The 18,318-nt window shown below is 41.8% G+C and overlaps 3 protein-coding genes across 3 annotated transcripts; all 3 read right to left on the bottom strand.

The window, feature by feature from the left end:
- Positions 1-2,359: 2,359 nt before the first annotated feature.
- On the bottom strand, positions 2,360-3,000 carry LOC117312609 (interferon alpha-1-like). The gene has a single exon (XM_033858045.2). The coding sequence runs from the start codon at positions 2,998-3,000 to the stop codon at positions 2,455-2,457; it is 546 nt and encodes a 181-aa protein (XP_033713936.1). The 3' UTR covers positions 2,360-2,454.
- A 3,605-nt stretch (positions 3,001-6,605) lies between these two features.
- Positions 6,606-7,208, bottom strand: LOC117312613 (interferon alpha-13-like). The gene has a single exon (XM_033858049.1). The coding sequence runs from the start codon at positions 7,206-7,208 to the stop codon at positions 6,696-6,698; it is 513 nt and encodes a 170-aa protein (XP_033713940.1). The 3' UTR covers positions 6,606-6,695.
- Positions 7,209-17,302: 10,094 nt separating this feature from the next.
- On the bottom strand, positions 17,303-17,917 carry LOC117312602 (interferon omega-1-like). The gene has a single exon (XM_033858037.2). It carries the CDS (start codon positions 17,915-17,917, stop codon positions 17,330-17,332), a length of 588 nt encoding a protein of 195 aa, XP_033713928.2. The 3' UTR covers positions 17,303-17,329.
- Positions 17,918-18,318: the final 401 nt, after the last annotated feature.

Genomic DNA, 18,318 nt, shown 5'->3' with positions numbered 1-18,318 from the left:
CAAACTTACAAGTAACTTTAGCTTTCTTTCATCTTCAGAGATTGCGTAATGAACCGAGGAATGCAAAAATAGCAACGAACTTGATGCAACAAGTGAAGGAAACTGAATGCAAGTTGCCAAACTGGATTTGGAGAATTGAGGTTGGGATTCCCATCTGACCTAGCTTCTTGGCTGAGTTGAGTGCACAGAGCAGAGGATTCCTCCGACTGCCTGCAAGATGCCTGCGTCATTCTGGTGGAAACTTTTAGCTCCTAAACTCAAGGGATAAACTTGAGTTTAAACTCAAAACTTTTAGCTCCTAAACTCAAGCAAGAAACCAGTGGAGGAAGGGGCGTCCTTGTAGACAGCTGGCGTGTGAGCCAAGTATGAATGCTTCTGTCTGGAACTCTGGGATATTTGTTGCAACGCACTTGGCCCAGTCATCCCAGTGAATGGCTATTTCTCCTCTCCCTTGTCCAGTGGTTGACCTGGCACTAAAATGCCTCCTGAACAGCTCTCTTGGAACTGCCTCATCTTCCTGACCACAGACCCAGAACATCAGGAACTAATCTTCTAACCAGGTTCAAATAGAAGAGCTAATAAGTAAGGAGCACTTAGTAACTGCCTGGTACCATTCTGAGCACCTTACATAAATTAAAGCAATTAATCCTCACCACAGTTTTATGAAGTGGTTTTATGATGATCTCAGTTTAACAGTTAAGGAAACTGGACCCAGTTCTCCCTCCCTCTGGTACGAAATTTAACAATAGCATCCTGGTCTCCAAGTTTCAGCAGGAGCATTCAAGGCCTGGTGTAACTTTCCCATCTCTCATTTCAAGATCCCTGGTAGGGAGGAAAACCTGGTCTTGCTCCTAGCCCTTATTTCTTTTTTATTTCTTATTTTCTAAAAATGTCCAATTTTGTCAACCCTTTGATTTAGCTCTTGCTTCCAAATGGCCTGCACAGTGTCTCTGGCCCTTTTCTCATTGTCCAGTTCTTTAAGTGTCTTTCTATATCCATCTATCAGTCCTAGAGTACCCATTCTTTGATAATGTCTCTCCATTTTACAATGTGGCTCCAGGCCTATGCGTTTGCCTTGCAAATACAGTGCTTCCCTTAGAACACTTATCATTCTGTTGTGTAACTGATAGCTAATTTTTGTCTCCTCCAGCAGATTAGACTTTTAAGTCTGAATTTCGTATGCCCAGTCATTAGCACAGCGCCCAGCCCATGGTAGGAATTTAAGTATTGTTGACTGAATAAATGCTATGCTAGGAATATGTGGTTTGATGAGCTTCTGACTATCAAATTGCAAGGGGTTGTCTCAGCACTGTTTGCTGAGGGTTCATTTCATAAGTTCTCCTGACAAGAATTCAAGCACCTCATATATTCCTGAGCACATTCCTAGGCAATGTAAACAAAGGGAGAAAAATAAAAATCAAAATAGAATACAGATTGGGATTGACATATATACACTAATACGTATAAAATAGATAACTAACAAGAACCTGCTGTATAAAAAATAAATAAAATAAAATTCAAAAAAGAAATAGAATACAATTTGTTTTGATAAAACTTAGATACTGTTTTAGACAAGTTTAGCTCCAGTGCATGAGGATCTTCTTAGACTCTTTTCAGCATGGTGTGCTGTCCAAAAGAAATAGAAATTCATTATCAAAAGTCTTTAAAGAACAATATAGGTCCTCACTGAAGTGTCTTGAAGAGAGAGCAAAATGGGAAATTATGTCATAAAACTATTCAGTAAAACATGTTTAGTTCCTATTTTAATAGGACATGGAAAAGATGGAAATTTGATCAATTCACTTTACAAGGCTATTATAACCTGGTTAACAAAATCAGAGGAGAAAATCATAGGACATTCATTATGGTCACCACTATATCCTGAGGGCAACATACAACCTGGCTTAGACGATGTTTATATTTACTTTTAACTAGAGTATCATAATGACTCTAACTAGTGTATCATATCATTTACATAATGATGTAAATGAATTGCACCATTCTTTAATCAGATTGCACATTCAGGTTCGGTGTTTCTTTTTTAAGAATAAACAAATATAAAAATTTTTCTATGGTGAAAATTTACTTAATGCACAAAGCAAAAAATAAATAGACTAAATACAAAGAAAGTGTTTTTTCTCTTAAACACAATTTAAAGGTGCACATAATATTATACAAACAAAAAATAAGTTAAAACTTTATAAATAGTTAAATAAATAAATTTTTAAATAGATAAATAAATCATCTGTAAGGAACTAGTGCCTGCAGAGTTGAACATGATGTTGCTTAATATTCCTGAAAACATGTGACAGATTGATTCAATTCAGGGCATGATGAGAGCAGAAATGAGAGTCTTTGTCATGGCAGCACAGGTGGAAGTGTGGTCTTGTTAGTCACTGAGAATCATTTCGGTGTTGAACCAGGTGTGTGTCATTCCTTCCTCCTGAGTCTTTCTTACAAGTTCCTTGATGAAGAGAAGGATCTCATGACTTCTGCTCTGACAATCTCCCAGGCACAAGGGCTGTACTTCTTCTCTTGCAGATAGACAGTGATTCTGTGGAAGTATTTCCTCACAGCCAGGATGGAGTCCTCCTTGAGCAGGGGAGTCCCTTCCAGCCCCGCCTCCTGCATCAGACAGGCTTGCAGGTCAGTGAGCTGCTGATAAAGTGCAGTGCAGAACTTGTCCAGGAGGGTCTCATCCCAAGCGGCAGCCGAGCCCTCTGTGCTGAAGAGCTGGAAGGTCTGCTGGATCATCTCATGGACGACAGCGATGGCTTGAGCCTTCTGGAACTGGTTGCCTCCAAACGCCTCCTGGGGGAATCCAAAGTCATTTCTGTCCTTCAGGCAGGAGAAGGGGGAGATTCTCCTCATCTGTCGCAGGAGCATCAGGGCCCTCGTGTTAGCCAGGCTGTGGGTCTGAGGCAGGTCGCAGCCCAGAGAGCAGTTGGAGTTGCAGCTGAGCAGCACCAGGGCCAGGAGTAAGGACACGGTTGGGGCCATCGGGGACCCTGCAGATGCTGCCGGCGTGGCTGAGGTGGGGACTCTGTGAACCCTGCTCTCTAGGTTCTCTGAAGACCTTCCTTCAGGCCTGGGTCTTAAATGGGAGCGAATTGGTTTCCATTTTCTGAATGTTCCCTCTTACTTTCTACTTCTGTTTTTGCTTTTCATTTTGCACTCTCCAGACAGGTTAGGGCAGCGTTTCTCAACTACTGTTTTTCATCCTTGCCTCCCCTTCTCCTGCCCACAGAACCTTTCTAGATATTTTTTTTCCATATGGCCCCCCTATGAAATTTTGATACCCAGATATACTGGGTACATCAGTATGTACTCCATGCGTATCTCTACTTTATAAATAGAAAAAGAAAGTGAAAAGTTTTTTCTTTTTATTCAAAGCAGTGGTGAGTATGACAAAAATATTTAGGCTAAAAATTAGCTGTAAAAGCTACTGCAATTAATTTAACATTTTGGTTAAGTGTGCAGAATGAATTTTAATGTAATACATTTACTTAATAAATAGGAATGTACCAAACTACATATTCAATAAAAATTTATACAAATACTTCATAAGAATACCAATGTATAGATATATTTAAAAATCTATCAAAACTGCTAAAACCATTGAAAATTTAAATGATTTTCTTAACATTTATTTTTAAGTAATTCTTAGTTTTGATTCATATCATAAAATGATTTCTTACTTCGCTAGCTGCTAGATATTCCTCTAGATATTGTCAACAACTTTTTCTCTTTAGGACTAGACGTAATTATTGATCTCCTAGATAACTTTTTTAGAATTAAATAATAAAATACAACCTATTTGTGCTTAATTCCCGATGCCCACATCACACTGAGGCTCAAACATAAGCAAAATCCACAAGACAGACAAGGACAGCTTATAAGTAAGCAGAGGGCACCTCTCACATTATGACTTTGAGTTCAATCATATGATGGAGAGAAAGTCCTGTAATGAAACATCAAGCCACCATAGCTTGTAGCACTGATCCTGCATATTGTGTATCTTCCAGGCACTCAATGTCAATGCCTCTCGTCTCATACACAAGAAAACCCAAAGAGAAAAATGAATACAAAGGATAGGGTTGGATAGGGTTGAGCTTTGGAGTGCCACCCACCATCGTAGTAGCTAAGATTTGTTCGCACCCCTAACAACTACTGTTTGTACCCGTGGGAGCGATCTGCTCCCAGATGATTTAGGAATCATCATCGATTTGAATCTTTCTCTGTATTTTTGCATTGAATTTCAGATTCCCCAAAGGACTGTCAGAGGTTCCAATCCAAGCCTATTCTTTTCAAACAAAAGAAAACCATCTTTGTAATTAATTGAGAACTGGATAAATGTTGATTGGTATCATGGAAAGAATTCACTTTCAACTCTGATCATGAATTCTTTTATTTTGCAGTGGATGTTCTGTGGCCTCAGCCCCCTCTAATACTGATCTTTCAATAAATAATAGGTATGTGACTATCTGTGGCAAATCAGCTCTGTAGCAACTGGACTCTGTCGTATTCTCTGTGGTATCCTCGGCACCAGGCCCAGTGTAATCACGCAACAGGTAATTTTTTTTTTTTTTTTTTTTTTTTTTTTTGCGGTACGTGGGCCTCTCACTGTTTTGGCCTCTCACATTGCGGAGCACAGGCTCCGGACACGCAGGCTCAGCGGCCATGGCTCACGGGCCCAGCCGCTCTGCGGCATGAGGGATCTTCCCAGACCGGGGCACGAACCCGTGTCCCCTGCATCGGCAGGCGGACTCTCAACCACTGCGCCACCAGGGAAGCCCGAACAGGTACTTTTAACGAAAGCAGTTTCTCAGATGTTCTCCTCCCCCTGGAAGGCAGTTACGAATGACCAAGCTGTTTTCCTTTATCACGGTCGTATTTGCTGGGATTATAATAGACAGTGGCTGGTATTCCCACTCTACTCCTACTGGTATCAGTCATGCCTACTGAGTTTGTTGCTAAAACCACTAGGATTCTCTTTCCTTTAAGGAGCCTATGGCTCTGGGGATTCAAGTTGTAAGAGCAGCACAATTTTCAGCCGTTGCCCGGCACTCTATTAAACTCAGGAGGATGGCCTCGTCGCTAATTTGTCCTCTACTAGGTCATGACAGAAAATAACCAGCTTGATGTCACATACAGAGCCACGTATCTGAACTCAAAGTCTCCCTGATTCACACAGGTCACAGCAACCAGACAATTAACCACGTTACTCTTCGGTGGGTCTTTACGGATGTGGCAATGACTACCTATATCCTGAGATTCTTTGGAGACTCCTCACAAAGACTGATGAATGATCCTTTTCCTCCTGTGTCTTCATTCCCTTTCAAGGGACGATGGGGTCCATTTCAGTTTGATTTCCAAATTTTGACACATAATAATTAAAGCATTACTGCAGGTTTGAAGTCAAGAGTTTGGATTCTGAGTCCTCGGTCTGCTCTTTTGGCCTGGTAAATGGCTCATTCTTCTTTATTTACATGAATATATTCTCTCTTCTGGATGCCAAGACATGTAGCCTTCAATGCCCTTTGTGGTCTGAATGTTTCCGTCCCCACAAAATTCATATTTGGAAGTCCTAACCCCCAAAGTGATGGTATCAGGTGGCGGGCCCTTTGGGACTTGATTAGGGTGTGAAGATGGAGGCCTCACGATGGAATTAGTGCCCTTATCAACGAGGTCAGAGATAAATGCCTCCCTCTCCTGCTGTATGATGATACAAGGAGAATTCTGCAGTGTGAGACCTGAAGCAGGCTTTCACCAGAACTGGACCGTTTCTGTATTGTAAATAAGTTCATTTGTATCCTTTTTTTTAGATTCCACATATAAATGATATCTCTCTTTCTCTGTGGGTCAGATTGTTTTTTAATGAAGTGTGTGCAAGCAAGAACATTAGTTGTTCCCCTCCACTCCACCCAGAACTTCATTAGGACAAATAGTGTAAAGATGAAAAGTGGTCTTATGCACTGAGCTTGTCTCCTCGTCTATTAATCATCCAATAATTTCCCAACTTCTTTGCAGTGAGATTTCCACGAGGATAAATCCAGGCCATGTAATGTGAGCAGAAGGGCTCTTGCCCTGTATAGTCCTGGCCCTTGAAAACGTCCCATGTATGCACCAGACTTTTTCCCTTTACCACTGAGTGGAATAGACTCAAATACTGCAGAAAAATTTGCAGTCACCTGTTGATGATGGAAAAATCCACAAAACAGGGGGTACCCATGTCCCCGACTCACTCTTTGGAGAGCAACTTAGAACATCCATCTGATCAGGAATGCCTGCCTTGTGTTCTTATACCAGGGAAAGATAAGATTCTATTATGATCAAATTCCTGACAGCATTCTCTTTACCCGTTACAGCAGTCAGCATTAAGTTAACTGACAAATATCTTTAACACCACACTATCCAAAAAACCTTTCTATACTTCATGTGTTGAAAATAGCAAATACCTCTCCCAAAACTTAAAGTGATCTTTTAAATTACGTTATAAAATTATTTATACAAGAAAAGAGATTGTGTTCTGTCAAAACCTTTTTTAAAATCATGATTTTCTTTTCAGACACTTTTTCAGCCTGTGAGGAAACACAAGTCGAGATTGCTTTGGACTTGAACACTAATGTAATTGAATGAGAAGTGTCACGAGTATAAAAAATATTCTGTATTTGTTGACATTTCTTTGAGGATTCTTACATAAGGGAAAGGCACCTTTTAATTTCCACTCTGACAACCTCCCAGGCACAGGGGCTGTATTCCTTTGCCTTCAGATAGACATGGATTCCATGGAAATACTCCCGGGCAGCACGTCCCAAATCTCGACAATCCAGATTGTCTTTTTTCATCTGCTCCAGTCGGTGCAGCCTCAGATGAAGGCTAGAGAGAAGTTTATCGAGGAGGGTGTTGTTCCAGGCAGCACGGCTGTCCTCTGTGGTGAAGAGGTTGAAGATCTGCTGGAGCATCAGATGATGGTGACAGGTGCCTTGAGTCACCTGGATTGGGGTGATATTCTCTCTTTTCCAAGGAAATTTGAAGTCGGTTCTGTCCTTTAGGCACCACTGAGAGGGGATTCTTTGCAACTGTTCCAAATGTTGGAAGACGTCCTTGTTTTCCTGGCTATGGCTTCTAGGCAAGTTCCAGCCAAGAGAATAAGCAGGGATAGAGCAGAGCAGCACTCCTGCCACTAGCAAATAGATCTGGGCCATTAAGAAAGGGTGATTCACTAGACGGCCGCCAGGAGAGGCGTGGGCACCGCCTAACAATGAGTGGGAAGCTTCCTTCCCTGGAACTGTGGACAGCGTCCTTCCCTAGGTGGCCGGTAGAGGGCGCAGGGTTTGTTTGGGAAACGCCGACTGTTGAGTTTGCCGTCTGCAGCTGTCTCCTGCAGCTCGAGAGACAGGGCGAAAAGTAGTCCCTGAGGCTGCTTTAATAATCAGCATACGCGAAACACCTTGGTTTTCTCGGTGCTGAGCGTTGAAGAGGAAGCCTTGTCGCGGCCTCGCCAGAGACATTTTTGTGTGGCTGGGAACAAGAACCGTGCATTTTCAGGCTTCCCCTGAGTTTTGCGCTTTATTTTCTCACAGAAACTTGAGCGAGGCAATTTTTGGGAAAGAAGCCTTTTTCTGAGCGGTCTGAGGTGGGAAATCAGAGCGATTCCCAGCCGCAGAGAAAGGGGAGCCGATTTTTTAGATTCGGGCTGGTTTCTGGCGCGAGACAGCGAAGGCCCAGAGAAAGGGGAAGGCGGCGGCGGCGATGGGACGACAGGACGGTGTTGGGGACGCCCTGAGGGGTGAGTCGGCGCGCGGCCACCACCGGGGCCGAGGACGCGGGAGCTGAGCGCCCCTGTAGATTCTCTGGGACTTCATGGAGTCTTTCAAGGATACAGCGTTAAAGTGAGGGAGAAAGTATTGAATATCTGAAAAGTAGGAATATTAAAAAAAACTCACAGCCTTTTATTTTTTACATTTTAAAATTAATTTTATATTTAACTTAATTCATATCATATTTAAATTAAATATTTTAAATGTTTGATATTTTTATAAATTTATGTTAAAATATTTTCAATATTAAGCATAGAATATTAAAATATATTTTCATATTAAAATATAGCATTTTATTAAACTTTATTTAAACTATATTGTCTTTCTACTAAAGTAAGTATTTCATATAATTAATTATTTGTTTATTTATTTTAGGCTGGGTTCAGTCTTCATTGCGGTGTGCAGGCTTCTCATTGTGGTGGCTTCTCTTGTTGAGGAGCACAGGCTCTCGGTGCGCAGGCTTCAGTGGTCGTGGCTCGCGGGTTCCAGGGCACAGGCTCAGTAGTAGCAGCACATGGACTTGGTTGCTCCACGGCATGTGGGATCTTCCTAGACCAGGGCTCGAACCCGTGTCCCCTGAGTTGGCAGGCAGATTCTTAACCACTGCGCCACCGGCGAAGCCCCAAGTATTTAGTTTTACTTTTCTATCTTTAATGGAAGCCAACTCATTAATATTGTCAAGATTACTTTTTTGCTTGTTTTTAATTGAGGGAATTACCATGTTTGACAATTTCTAATGACCCCGTGATAGTCTTAACTGATTTTTAACTCATGTTCCTGAAATGTCTTTCCCAGGACCTCACCTTGACTATAAGGTTAGAAAGAAGAGTTGGTGTGTACAAGCAATTGAGGACGTTTAGCAGGTCAGACTTTTTCATTTTTCTTTAGTAGGAATTTTATACACTAAGTGGAATTTGCCCAGATTTCATTTACATCATGAAGGCTTACTTAGTAAGACTGTCAGGGCCATGCAAATGGAGGTCAGCTTCATTTCTTTACTTAAAATTTTTATATTTTGTTCCTCGTGCATATTTTGGTATTAATTTTCATTTTAAAATGTTGCATTAAAACATCCTTTACCTTGATGACTTAGATTTGGTGCCTTCTTACCATTCGTGCTTAAGAGAAGTACTAGCTTAACGTTGCCCTAATGCTAACCCAGGAAATAGCTTTTGAATTAGAGTATTGTGCTGTTCCATGGCTGAAAATCTAGGAATGCTTTAATTCTCATCATCTCTCCCCCATATATATATTTCTTACCATTTTCCTGGTCTCTACAACATTATTTTAATGTCTTTTTTGAAAGGAAGAAAAAACCCTTTTGACTGCCTTCATCTGATTTTCTCAACTCACACCCCCTTGGCTATGGTAACCACAAATCTGATCTTTTTCTCTGAGGTTATGTGTTTGTTTTTAAAGTATAATTTAATCTGTGTCTTAAAAATTAACACCAGAGGTGGTCTGAAACAAAATAAGGTGAGGAAAAGGACTATTTATCTCATTTATACTAGTCACAGAGCAGGCTTTTTTTTTTTTCTTGTGGGGAGGAGGTCAAAACACTTTCTTAGATGCTGCAAAGAGCCTCAGGTGCCGTAGGATTTCTCTCCTTAATGTACGGGGCACTGCTCTAAGGGTGGAGACTAGATCTCTACTCCTTCGCAGGCCTACAGGCAATCCCTCTCCTAGAGTTTGCATTTGGGGGCCTCAACATGCAGACCCCTGAGTGTTAAGGAACCTGTAGTCAGAGCTTCTCTTGGCTGGGCTGAGGGTGGACTCTAGAGGTTTCCATTTGTTATATTAATACAAAAGCCTTCTATCATTCACTCTGTTCAAATTCTCAGCCTGTACTTTGCAAACTTTATTTTATTTGATCTCGGCAATGTCTTGTGTGACCACAACTAACGGTGTCTCCATTTTTTAAAAGAGGAAATGAAAATCTGATGTCATTTAAATTCAGGAGCCCCAGATTTTTGTCAGAGTGGAGCCTTCTGCTGCTCCCAGGCCCTCCTCTTCATCAGCTCTGAGCACTGGCCCTCAGCTGCACTGAGCCCGTGGTGCTTCCTTCATCCTAATCCTGCCTCTAAAGTCTGTCCTCCCTGCTCCCTGGAGGGCAGTCACCATCCCTGCCTCACTTTCCTGGAATCCACATTGCCAAGCGCATTGTCACATATATACGCAGTCAGAACATTTCTGGTGACGGAATGAAGAGAACTGCATGAATTCACCCTTGCTGTTCATTTTTATGTCACCATTATCTGTAAACTTTCAGAAAATGTGAGCTATGGTCCTGTAAGGAAATGTGGAAGAATTTAAATCTGATGTATGAGTCCCTTTAGAGGAGAATGCAGAGAGGTGAGGCTAGTTGTATTTTGGTGCAATTTAAGAAGTGGCAAAACAGAGTACAGGGTCAAACCTCTAAGTATTCGTATTAGAACTGAAAAAGAGATATATTGAGACTCAGGTTCTTATTTCAACCTTGGGTCTCATTTAGATGAATACATCCTATTGGATTGATACTCTTTCATGTTCCAGGAATGTGTTTAATTTCCAGTGTAATAAAAGAATTGAAGTTGTGACATTCTATGTTGCCCATAAATGGCTTATTTAAGAATCTCCTTTGCAGGCAGGTACCCACAGCAGCTGGATACAGGCTCCCACAGCCAGACACCTGCATCACCAGGCTCACCGGGGCCTGCCACCCTCCTCACTGAGGACACCCAGGATGATGTTCTCCAGCCCTGTCTGCACCCTTAGCTGTCACCTGGCCCAGAACCACAGGCTGCCAAAGCAGGAGACCCTCACAGTCCTGCCCCTAACAGGGAGAATCTTCTTTGTTTTCCTGCCTGAAGGACAAGGAGGTTTTCAGGTTCCATCAGCACCAGCTGGCTGACAGCCAGTTCCCAAACGCTCAGGCCGCCTCATTCTCCATGAGACGATACAGCACTTCTCCATCGTCTTCAGCACAAAGAGCTGAAATTCCTCAGTGGGCTTGATCAACAGTGGGCAGATCTGGAGACTAGTTTGGTGCAGGAGATGGAGAGGAAAAGACCCTGCTGGGCAATGAGGACTCCAGCCTGACTTTGAAGAACTTCCAAAGGACCAGGCTCGATCTGAAAAGAAAGTCCACAGCTGCTGTGCCCAGGACAATATGAGAGTGGAAGTTAAGGCGTGAAAATCAGAGTGTGCTTTCCCTGTATGTTCAACCTCAGAGAATCCAGGAGTGGGAAAAGGAGACCTGGACCCAATCTTCTACAATGGAGTCTTCTCTGCTTAGAGGTGGCCTCTAGTGCGTCCATATTCACTCAGTTCAATGACTTTTCTTCTGATTCAGTTGTAAATGCATCGAGTCTTCTCAGCACATTGTTTTTCAACAGTAAGTGGAACAATACTTTTGAATGGGGAGAAAATTTATTTTTAATTTGTAATAATTAGAATTTATTTCTCTATGATGATTGTTATATTTACCAAATTTATTCTTCATATTATGATATGGTCAGCTTTGTGTCTTGTTTTCCTTTGCTTTGGGGGTGCAAAAGGTGTATTTTAAGTGTTAGGTTTAACTCATACTCTTAAAGAAAATCAGAGTGTCCTTAAACCTTTAATCTGCCTTAAAATCCAACAGGAACATAAATAGTTTTATTCATTTCATTGGTTCTTAAAATATTTTGAAGTATCTCTGCTTTCAGGATTTTACTTGTGTTTTTTAATATATTGGTAGATAAAAGAAAGATATTACTTTCTTAATGGAGCACTCTGTCAGAGAAGACAGGCCTTAAAGAGTAAAAAATTCGCTTGAAACCCTTTCTAGGTTATGAGGGAGATGCACAAGGCATTATGACAGGTTATAGCAGCTGGACCTATTCTCTTTTACTTGTTTTTTCTTGGAGAAAGCATGTCTAATGGTTGCTGATTCAGTTTCAGCAGTTGCATGATCAGTAAACTGTGGAATACATTATAGAATCATGGAATTTAAACTTCAACAAAGAAGTGTGACTATCCCTTGTATTGTTGGCACTGTGGTGGGTGCCAGGTACAATGAAAATAGTAGACACATTGCCCGCTGTCACAGAGCTTGCAGTCTGGTGGGGATATGGGTAACTACGTGTTCAATGAAAGGAATGCTAATGCTCTGACAGGGAAAGTACAGGTTCTTGGGAGTATGTGGGCTTGCATGGATCAGGGAAAGCATCTGCAAGAGCAGTTGGTAAGCTGGCATCCCAGGGGTCTGCAGGAGTTTGCCAGGTAATTACATGCTGGTCAAGTTTGGCCATGTGTGGAGATTATCTAGGGTAGCAGGTAAATATGAGGGTTTGGAGCTAATGACATTTGTTTGGAGATGTGACCCTGGGTAAAGACATGCATATGGAAGTCAACAGTCATAGAGAGGACGTTTGGAACTATTTGGGAGGTTGAGACTATATGCGCAGAGAGGATGAAGTGTGGGACTAGCATAGATCTTTGAGGAACACCAATTCCCTAAGATGAGAGTGTGGAGTCAACAAAGGAAGGAGAGAAGGAGGGGCAGAAAAGCAGAGGACGGTGGTGACAGGGAGAGCAGATGAGCGTCAGACTTTAAAATGGCGGGTATAATAACAAGTATCTGATGCTTCGGACATGTCAGCCAAGGCTGCTTCACGTTGATCTCTAACCTCAGTAAATTGTAGCTTATTGGCAATATCTTATGACCTAGTAAGTATCTTAAGAAATTAATCTCAATTTTCAAGATATTTTTTCCTCTCATTTGTTTTAAGCAAGGGTCTTAGAAGACCCTTAAGGCTTCATAGATAAAGCATTCAGCTTTATATATATAATCAGGGTTTTTCCTTGGAGAGTTTTATTCACTACTTCAAAATGTCATTTTATATGGATAAATTGCATAAAAATTTGTAATCTGCATCAAAACGCTTTTAATTTCAGCATGATGTAAATTTAAATTTAATATATTACTTTCTACTTAATATTGATAAATATCTTCTGTGCCAATGCACTGACTGCATTTTGTTTTGATGCCCACTAGAGATCCATGGGTATTTGCAATCTAGTGTTTGGTACATCTGTGAGAATATTGCATTTGCTAGTAGAATTTAAAAAAAATGTGTTTGTATGCTTTGCACAATACTTAAAAAGATGATCCTATTTTAATTCACAGAGGTAGAATTTTTGCATAACAAAATTATGAGCTCAGTAAGGCACAAATATGGCATTATATCAATATCTTTTGGGGACTTCCCTGGCGGTCCAGTGGTTAAGACTTCTCCTTCCAATGCAGGGGGCGTGAGTTCGATCTCTCATTGGGGAGCTAAAATCCCACATGCCTCAGGGCCAAAATATCAAAACATGAAAAAAAAAAACAGAAGCAATATTGTAACAAATTCAAGAAAGACTTTAAAAATGGTCCACATCAAAAAAAAATCTTAAAAAAATATGTATCTTTTGAGTGGACATGAAATAATGGCTTTTACTCCTTTGTGCATACCTGTCACAATAACAACTATCATTGCTATGTTTAATATGTCCCTGGTGCTTAAAATAATCTGCTCACTTAAGATAAGTTTATGACTTGTTATATTCTCATGATATAGAGCATATAACATGCGATGGTATGTTGAATGGAATATAGTAGTCTCATTATCCCTATTCTAAAGCTGAGAAAACTGTACTGTAGGAAAAAGAAAACAATTGCCCTAAATCATGCATGAAGCCGAAGGAAGATAAGGGGATGCCGAGCTAACAAATTTACTGGTCACCTGAGAAGACAAGAGTAACCCACAAGAGAAGATGCAGCAAGACTGTCATTTTCAAACACTTTTACTGACACAACTATGTTCAGCTTATTACACTTATCGCTTTTATTAACAACTCTGAGGACCAATGATGTCCCTAACAGTGTGCAGGTTACTGGGTGAGAATAAGAAGTGTAGCTGGAGAGTGAGCTGAGTGCTACGGTACCTGATGTAGATGGAGATCTCTTTCCTAAGCCTGATAAGACTATGCAGTTCCACTCCCAGGTTTGCTACGACCCTATACTGCTCTGCCTCCCCTTTGGCCTCCTCTTGTCCCTGCTTGCTCAACCACAAACATGGCCAGGAGTTCTGCATCCCTGCTGCTGCAGAGCCTGTCCCATGAGAAAGGAAAGGAGAAAAGTCCTCAGCTGTACACTTTCATTAAGGCTAAATTGAGAACTGGGGAGCTGAGCTGCTTTGCCCAGCCTTCATCAGGACGCAAGAAGGCCTTGGAGTTAGATGAAAGTTATTCTCCATCAAAATATTTGGGGTCCTCTGGTTTGTTCCATTTCCTTCTGAACTTGAGACCTCAGGAATGCCAAATTCCAGTGCTGTTTTGGGGAATATGTGAAGTTTCTTGTCTCTGTTCCTAGGGGCTGATTGGGACATTGGGAATCTATGTGCCTGTGTAACCCGAAACATTCCAACCCATGGCTGTTTACAGATCAGTATCATGATGGAGAAGGGGAAGGACTGGGAAGTCCAGTTCCTGAGACTCGTTCTTTAATGGATTTTCTCAATTTGTAAAGCCCCTCAGCATTTGTCAAATTCCTATGCTTTTGTATTTGCTTTGTGAAGGGCTGTATTCATCATGACACAAATGAAGGTGGCTGAGATGGTAGAGGGTGTGCAAGGCCACTGTCAGACTCTCTCCCTAACCTTCCTCTGCCTCAAACACTCAAAGTCAGCTCTCAGTCAGAACTGGAGAACCTCTTCTTTTCCCTAGACCCAGTTCCTGGGCTACTGCATCCTTCCCCCAAATGCAGCAGAGACAAAAGAAAACATTCTCTTTTAGAAGAAACGATTTACTTGTGAAGAATGAACTTTGCTGTTTTTGAGAGAGACCATTTTGTTTTCAGAAGATGCCTTACCCCAAGGCTTCCTTCCATAATCTGTTCCCAGTGGGACTCCCTCGTGTCAACCTCTTGCTGGACTAGGACCCTGGAATTCCACAGGGCCAGCTAGCAAGAGGGATGCCTGAGATGACAGAAGATATGAATCACCTTTCTGAAGAGAGGGTGGGGCTGGTGTCACATGAGTGCCTTTCAGGTGAGCTCTGCAAACCAAAAATAGGAGCCTGGGTGTGTCTAGCGAGAGTGGAAGCAAAGAGAGAGTGGAACATACTGAGCAGACTGTTCTACTGGGAAGAGATTCTTTCAAGATTAATGCCCAGGAACTAGAATTATTCGAGGTCAGAGGTTCAATGACACTAATAGTAAGGTCCATGTGTGTAGAGCGGTGTCATTTCAAAGCTCTTTCACACACATTGCCCCAGGCAATCATCACAACAATCCTGGGACTCTCCCAGACACAGACTATGAAACTTAGGGAGGTTAAGTTGTCTGAGTCATTATCCAAAATTTTGCCCCCAAAACAGTCATTGTTCCACCACGTCTCACACTGTCACTTGATGAGTAAGCGCCATGGCCCAGCTTTCACATGGACGAACAGAGCCTGGGTTAGAAGTGTCCCAGGTCCTGACTTCTTTGCTTTCTAGCTCTGAGTCTCTCCTCTGGGGGGCCATTATTTTCTGAGAGTACAGGCTCTAGGAGGTGACATTGCCAGCAATTATAGACCTGGGACTGTATGGAGAAGAGAACTAAGATCAAACCCGGGAGAGCCCAGGATTGGAGAGCAGAACCTTACCTTTCATAGCTCCTGCTTTCTTCTTCCTGCTTCTGCGTTGCTGCTGAAAGCCCCCAAAATGAAAGAGTTCACAAGCTATTTTGTGCCTTTCTCATACTAAAGAAGCAACAAACGTTATCAATGAAAAATGTTTGTGACTTTTTGCATTATTTGAGGTCTCTGTTATTTCCATATTATTCATTTTTAAAGTAGATCCAAGTATTTTCTACTGATCCTTCTTTCTCAAAGAATTTTTACTAATTCCCAGAAAATCTTTCAGAAGTAGAATACACAAGTACTTCCCTGGTGGCAGAGTGGTTAAGAATCCGCCTGCCAATGCAGGGGACACGAGTTCAAGCCGTGGTCCGGGAAGATCCCACATGCCGCGGAGCAACTAAGCCTGTGTGCCACAACTACTGAAGCCCGCGTGCCTAGAGTCCATGCTTCGTGACAAAAGAAGCCACCGCAAAGAGAAGCCTGCGCACGGCAAGGAAGAGTAGCCCCCAAATGCCGCAACAAAGACCCAATGCAGCCAAAACTAAAATGTAAATAAATAAATAAATAAATTGTTTTGAAAAAAAAGAAGTGTAATACACAGAAATTGCAAGTATATTCAACATGCAGCACAGGGAAATTTCACACACTGAATACACTGTGAAACTAGCACCCAAGTTAAACGTAATAGATTTTGCCCAGGACCTAGCATGTTTCTTATGTTGCTTTCCAGTTGCTACCTCAGAGCAGCTCTCCTTCTCCTCCCCGATAGTAGCCACTCTGTGACTCTAACAGTCCTGATTATTTCTGACAGACACACTTTTATGCCTCTTGTGTATATTTACTCATTGAATCCTGAGAATAATCCTATGAAAAACTACTACTATTGTCCCCATATTAAAGATGAGGAAACTAGGGAGCTTAGTGATTGTGTTATTTGTCAAGGTCACACTGCTATTAATAGCAGAGCTGGGATCCAGTGCCATGAAGCCTGGCTCCTTCTCATAGAGGTTTTGAAAATCCTAGAACTCTCCTTTCACTTGTGCGCTCTTCCTGTGGCTTTCACTCTAACAGAAACCTTGAAGCTGGAAACCTGCACAGAACCAGAGCAGCTGTGTAGCTGGTCAGTGAGGTGGAGGGACTGAAGTTATGTGTAAGGGATGAATGGTTCAGTAAAGCAGGACCGGGGAGAAGGTGAGAGGAAGGTGCCAGGATTGGCCAGTCAACACCATATGTCACCAGCTTCCCTCGAGGAGATGACTCCTTCCCACAGGTATTTGCACCGACCACTCTTTCCTGGTGGTATAAATCAGTTACACCTATGACATCAGGACTAACCATTCTCCATAATTTCCAGGACTTCCCTCAATTCCATGGAATTCCACCTTTTGACAAGCATTTCCTGAAATGAAAGTGGTAGGACTGTTCCAAAGGACAAAATGGACCAATACTAGTCTGAAATAAATTTACAGAGAAAAAGATAAGAATGTAGGTTTCAGAACTTAAAAAACTCAAGAAGTTTTCTCTCATAAGAATTTAATAAATAAAACAAAATGCAAAGTTAATGAAATGGAAAGGTGAATATTTTCTAAATTTTAATACAATGTAAGTATAAATATATTGATATGAAAATATAAAAATAAGATACATAAATAAATAAATAAACAAATAAACAGAATAAATAAATAACAGGGTAGTCATTGCTTAGGGACTGATGCCCCTGAAGCTGAATAAATTTAACATATACTTGCTTATCACTACTGACAAAGTAGTAGCTGAATTAATACAATAAATTCTGTGATTAAAGTTGAAATAAGAGCCTTCTGAAATGACTAAAGACATGTGTGCAAGGGTGATAGGGCATCTTAGTCAATGAGAATCATTTCAAGGTGACCCCAGGTCTCCATGCATAATTCTTATCCTTTCTTGCAAGTTGGTTGATGAAGACAAGGATCTCACGATTTCCACTCTGACAATTTCCCAGGCACAGTCACTGTATTTCTTCTCTTTCAGGTAGAGGTGGATTCCCTGGAAGTACCTCTTCACGGCCAGTGTAGGGCCCGTCACTCCCAGGGCAGTTTCTTCATCTCCCATCGCCTGCACCAAGCAGGCGTCCAGGTCCTCCAGCTGCTGATGGAGTCCAGTGCGGAGTTTGTCCAGGAGGGAGGTGTCCCAGGCGGCAGAGGAGCGCTCTGTGTGGAAGAGGCGGAAGACCTGCTGGAGCATCTCGTGGAGGACAGAGGTGGCCTGGGCCTTCAGGAGCTGGCTGCCATCCACCATGTCCTGGGGGAAACCGAAGTCTTTTCTGTCCTTCAGACAGAAGCGAGGGGAGATTCTCCGCATCTGGCCCAGAAGCATGAAGTTCTTCCTGCTAATCCGCACGTGGTTGTGAGACAGGTCGCAGCCCAGAGATCCACCAGGGCCATAGCTGAACACCACCAGGGCGGTCAGTAGAGAGAGCACGAAGGCCATGGGGCAAATGAGGCTGCTGCTGGCCTGGCTGAGACGGGCGTCCAGGGGAACCTTGGCGGTAAGTTCTGTGATGACATTCTTTCTAAGCAAGGCCATTAAATAGGGAACACAGTAATTTTCATTTTCTAAACATTTCTATACACTTTTACTTCCTTTTTTTGATTTTCACTTAGATCTTCTCAGTATGGTCTATGAAGATGTCATCATTCTAAACTATTAATTTTGCAAGAAGTTTAATTTTCCCAGTAATTTCAGATGTGCCCATCCAAATGGATATTTATTAATGAAATGAGAAAGGTTTTCCTCTTAAAATCAGAAGTGATGTAGGTTTGTAAATACGCACATTCTATATCTCTTTCATGCATAAATGTTGGTCTTCTCTGTTCCAGGAAGAAATTTTT

The sequence above is a fragment of the Tursiops truncatus genome, chromosome 6, assembly GCF_011762595.2.
Source record: "Tursiops truncatus isolate mTurTru1 chromosome 6, mTurTru1.mat.Y, whole genome shotgun sequence".
NCBI lineage: Eukaryota > Metazoa > Chordata > Mammalia > Artiodactyla > Delphinidae > Tursiops > Tursiops truncatus.
This window is presented reverse-complemented; position numbering and strand designations above follow the sequence as displayed.

What these genes read in the sequence shown, in the direction of transcription:
- LOC117312613 (XM_033858049.1), bottom strand. Translation starts at nt 7,208, where the DNA reads ATGGCCCAGATCTATTTGCTAGTGGCAGGAGTGCTGCTCTGCTCTATC.
- LOC117312609 (XM_033858045.2), bottom strand. Translation starts at nt 3,000, where the DNA reads ATGGCCCCAACCGTGTCCTTACTCCTGGCCCTGGTGCTGCTCAGCTGC.
- LOC117312602 (XM_033858037.2), bottom strand. Translation starts at nt 17,917, where the DNA reads ATGGCCTTCGTGCTCTCTCTACTGACCGCCCTGGTGGTGTTCAGCTAT.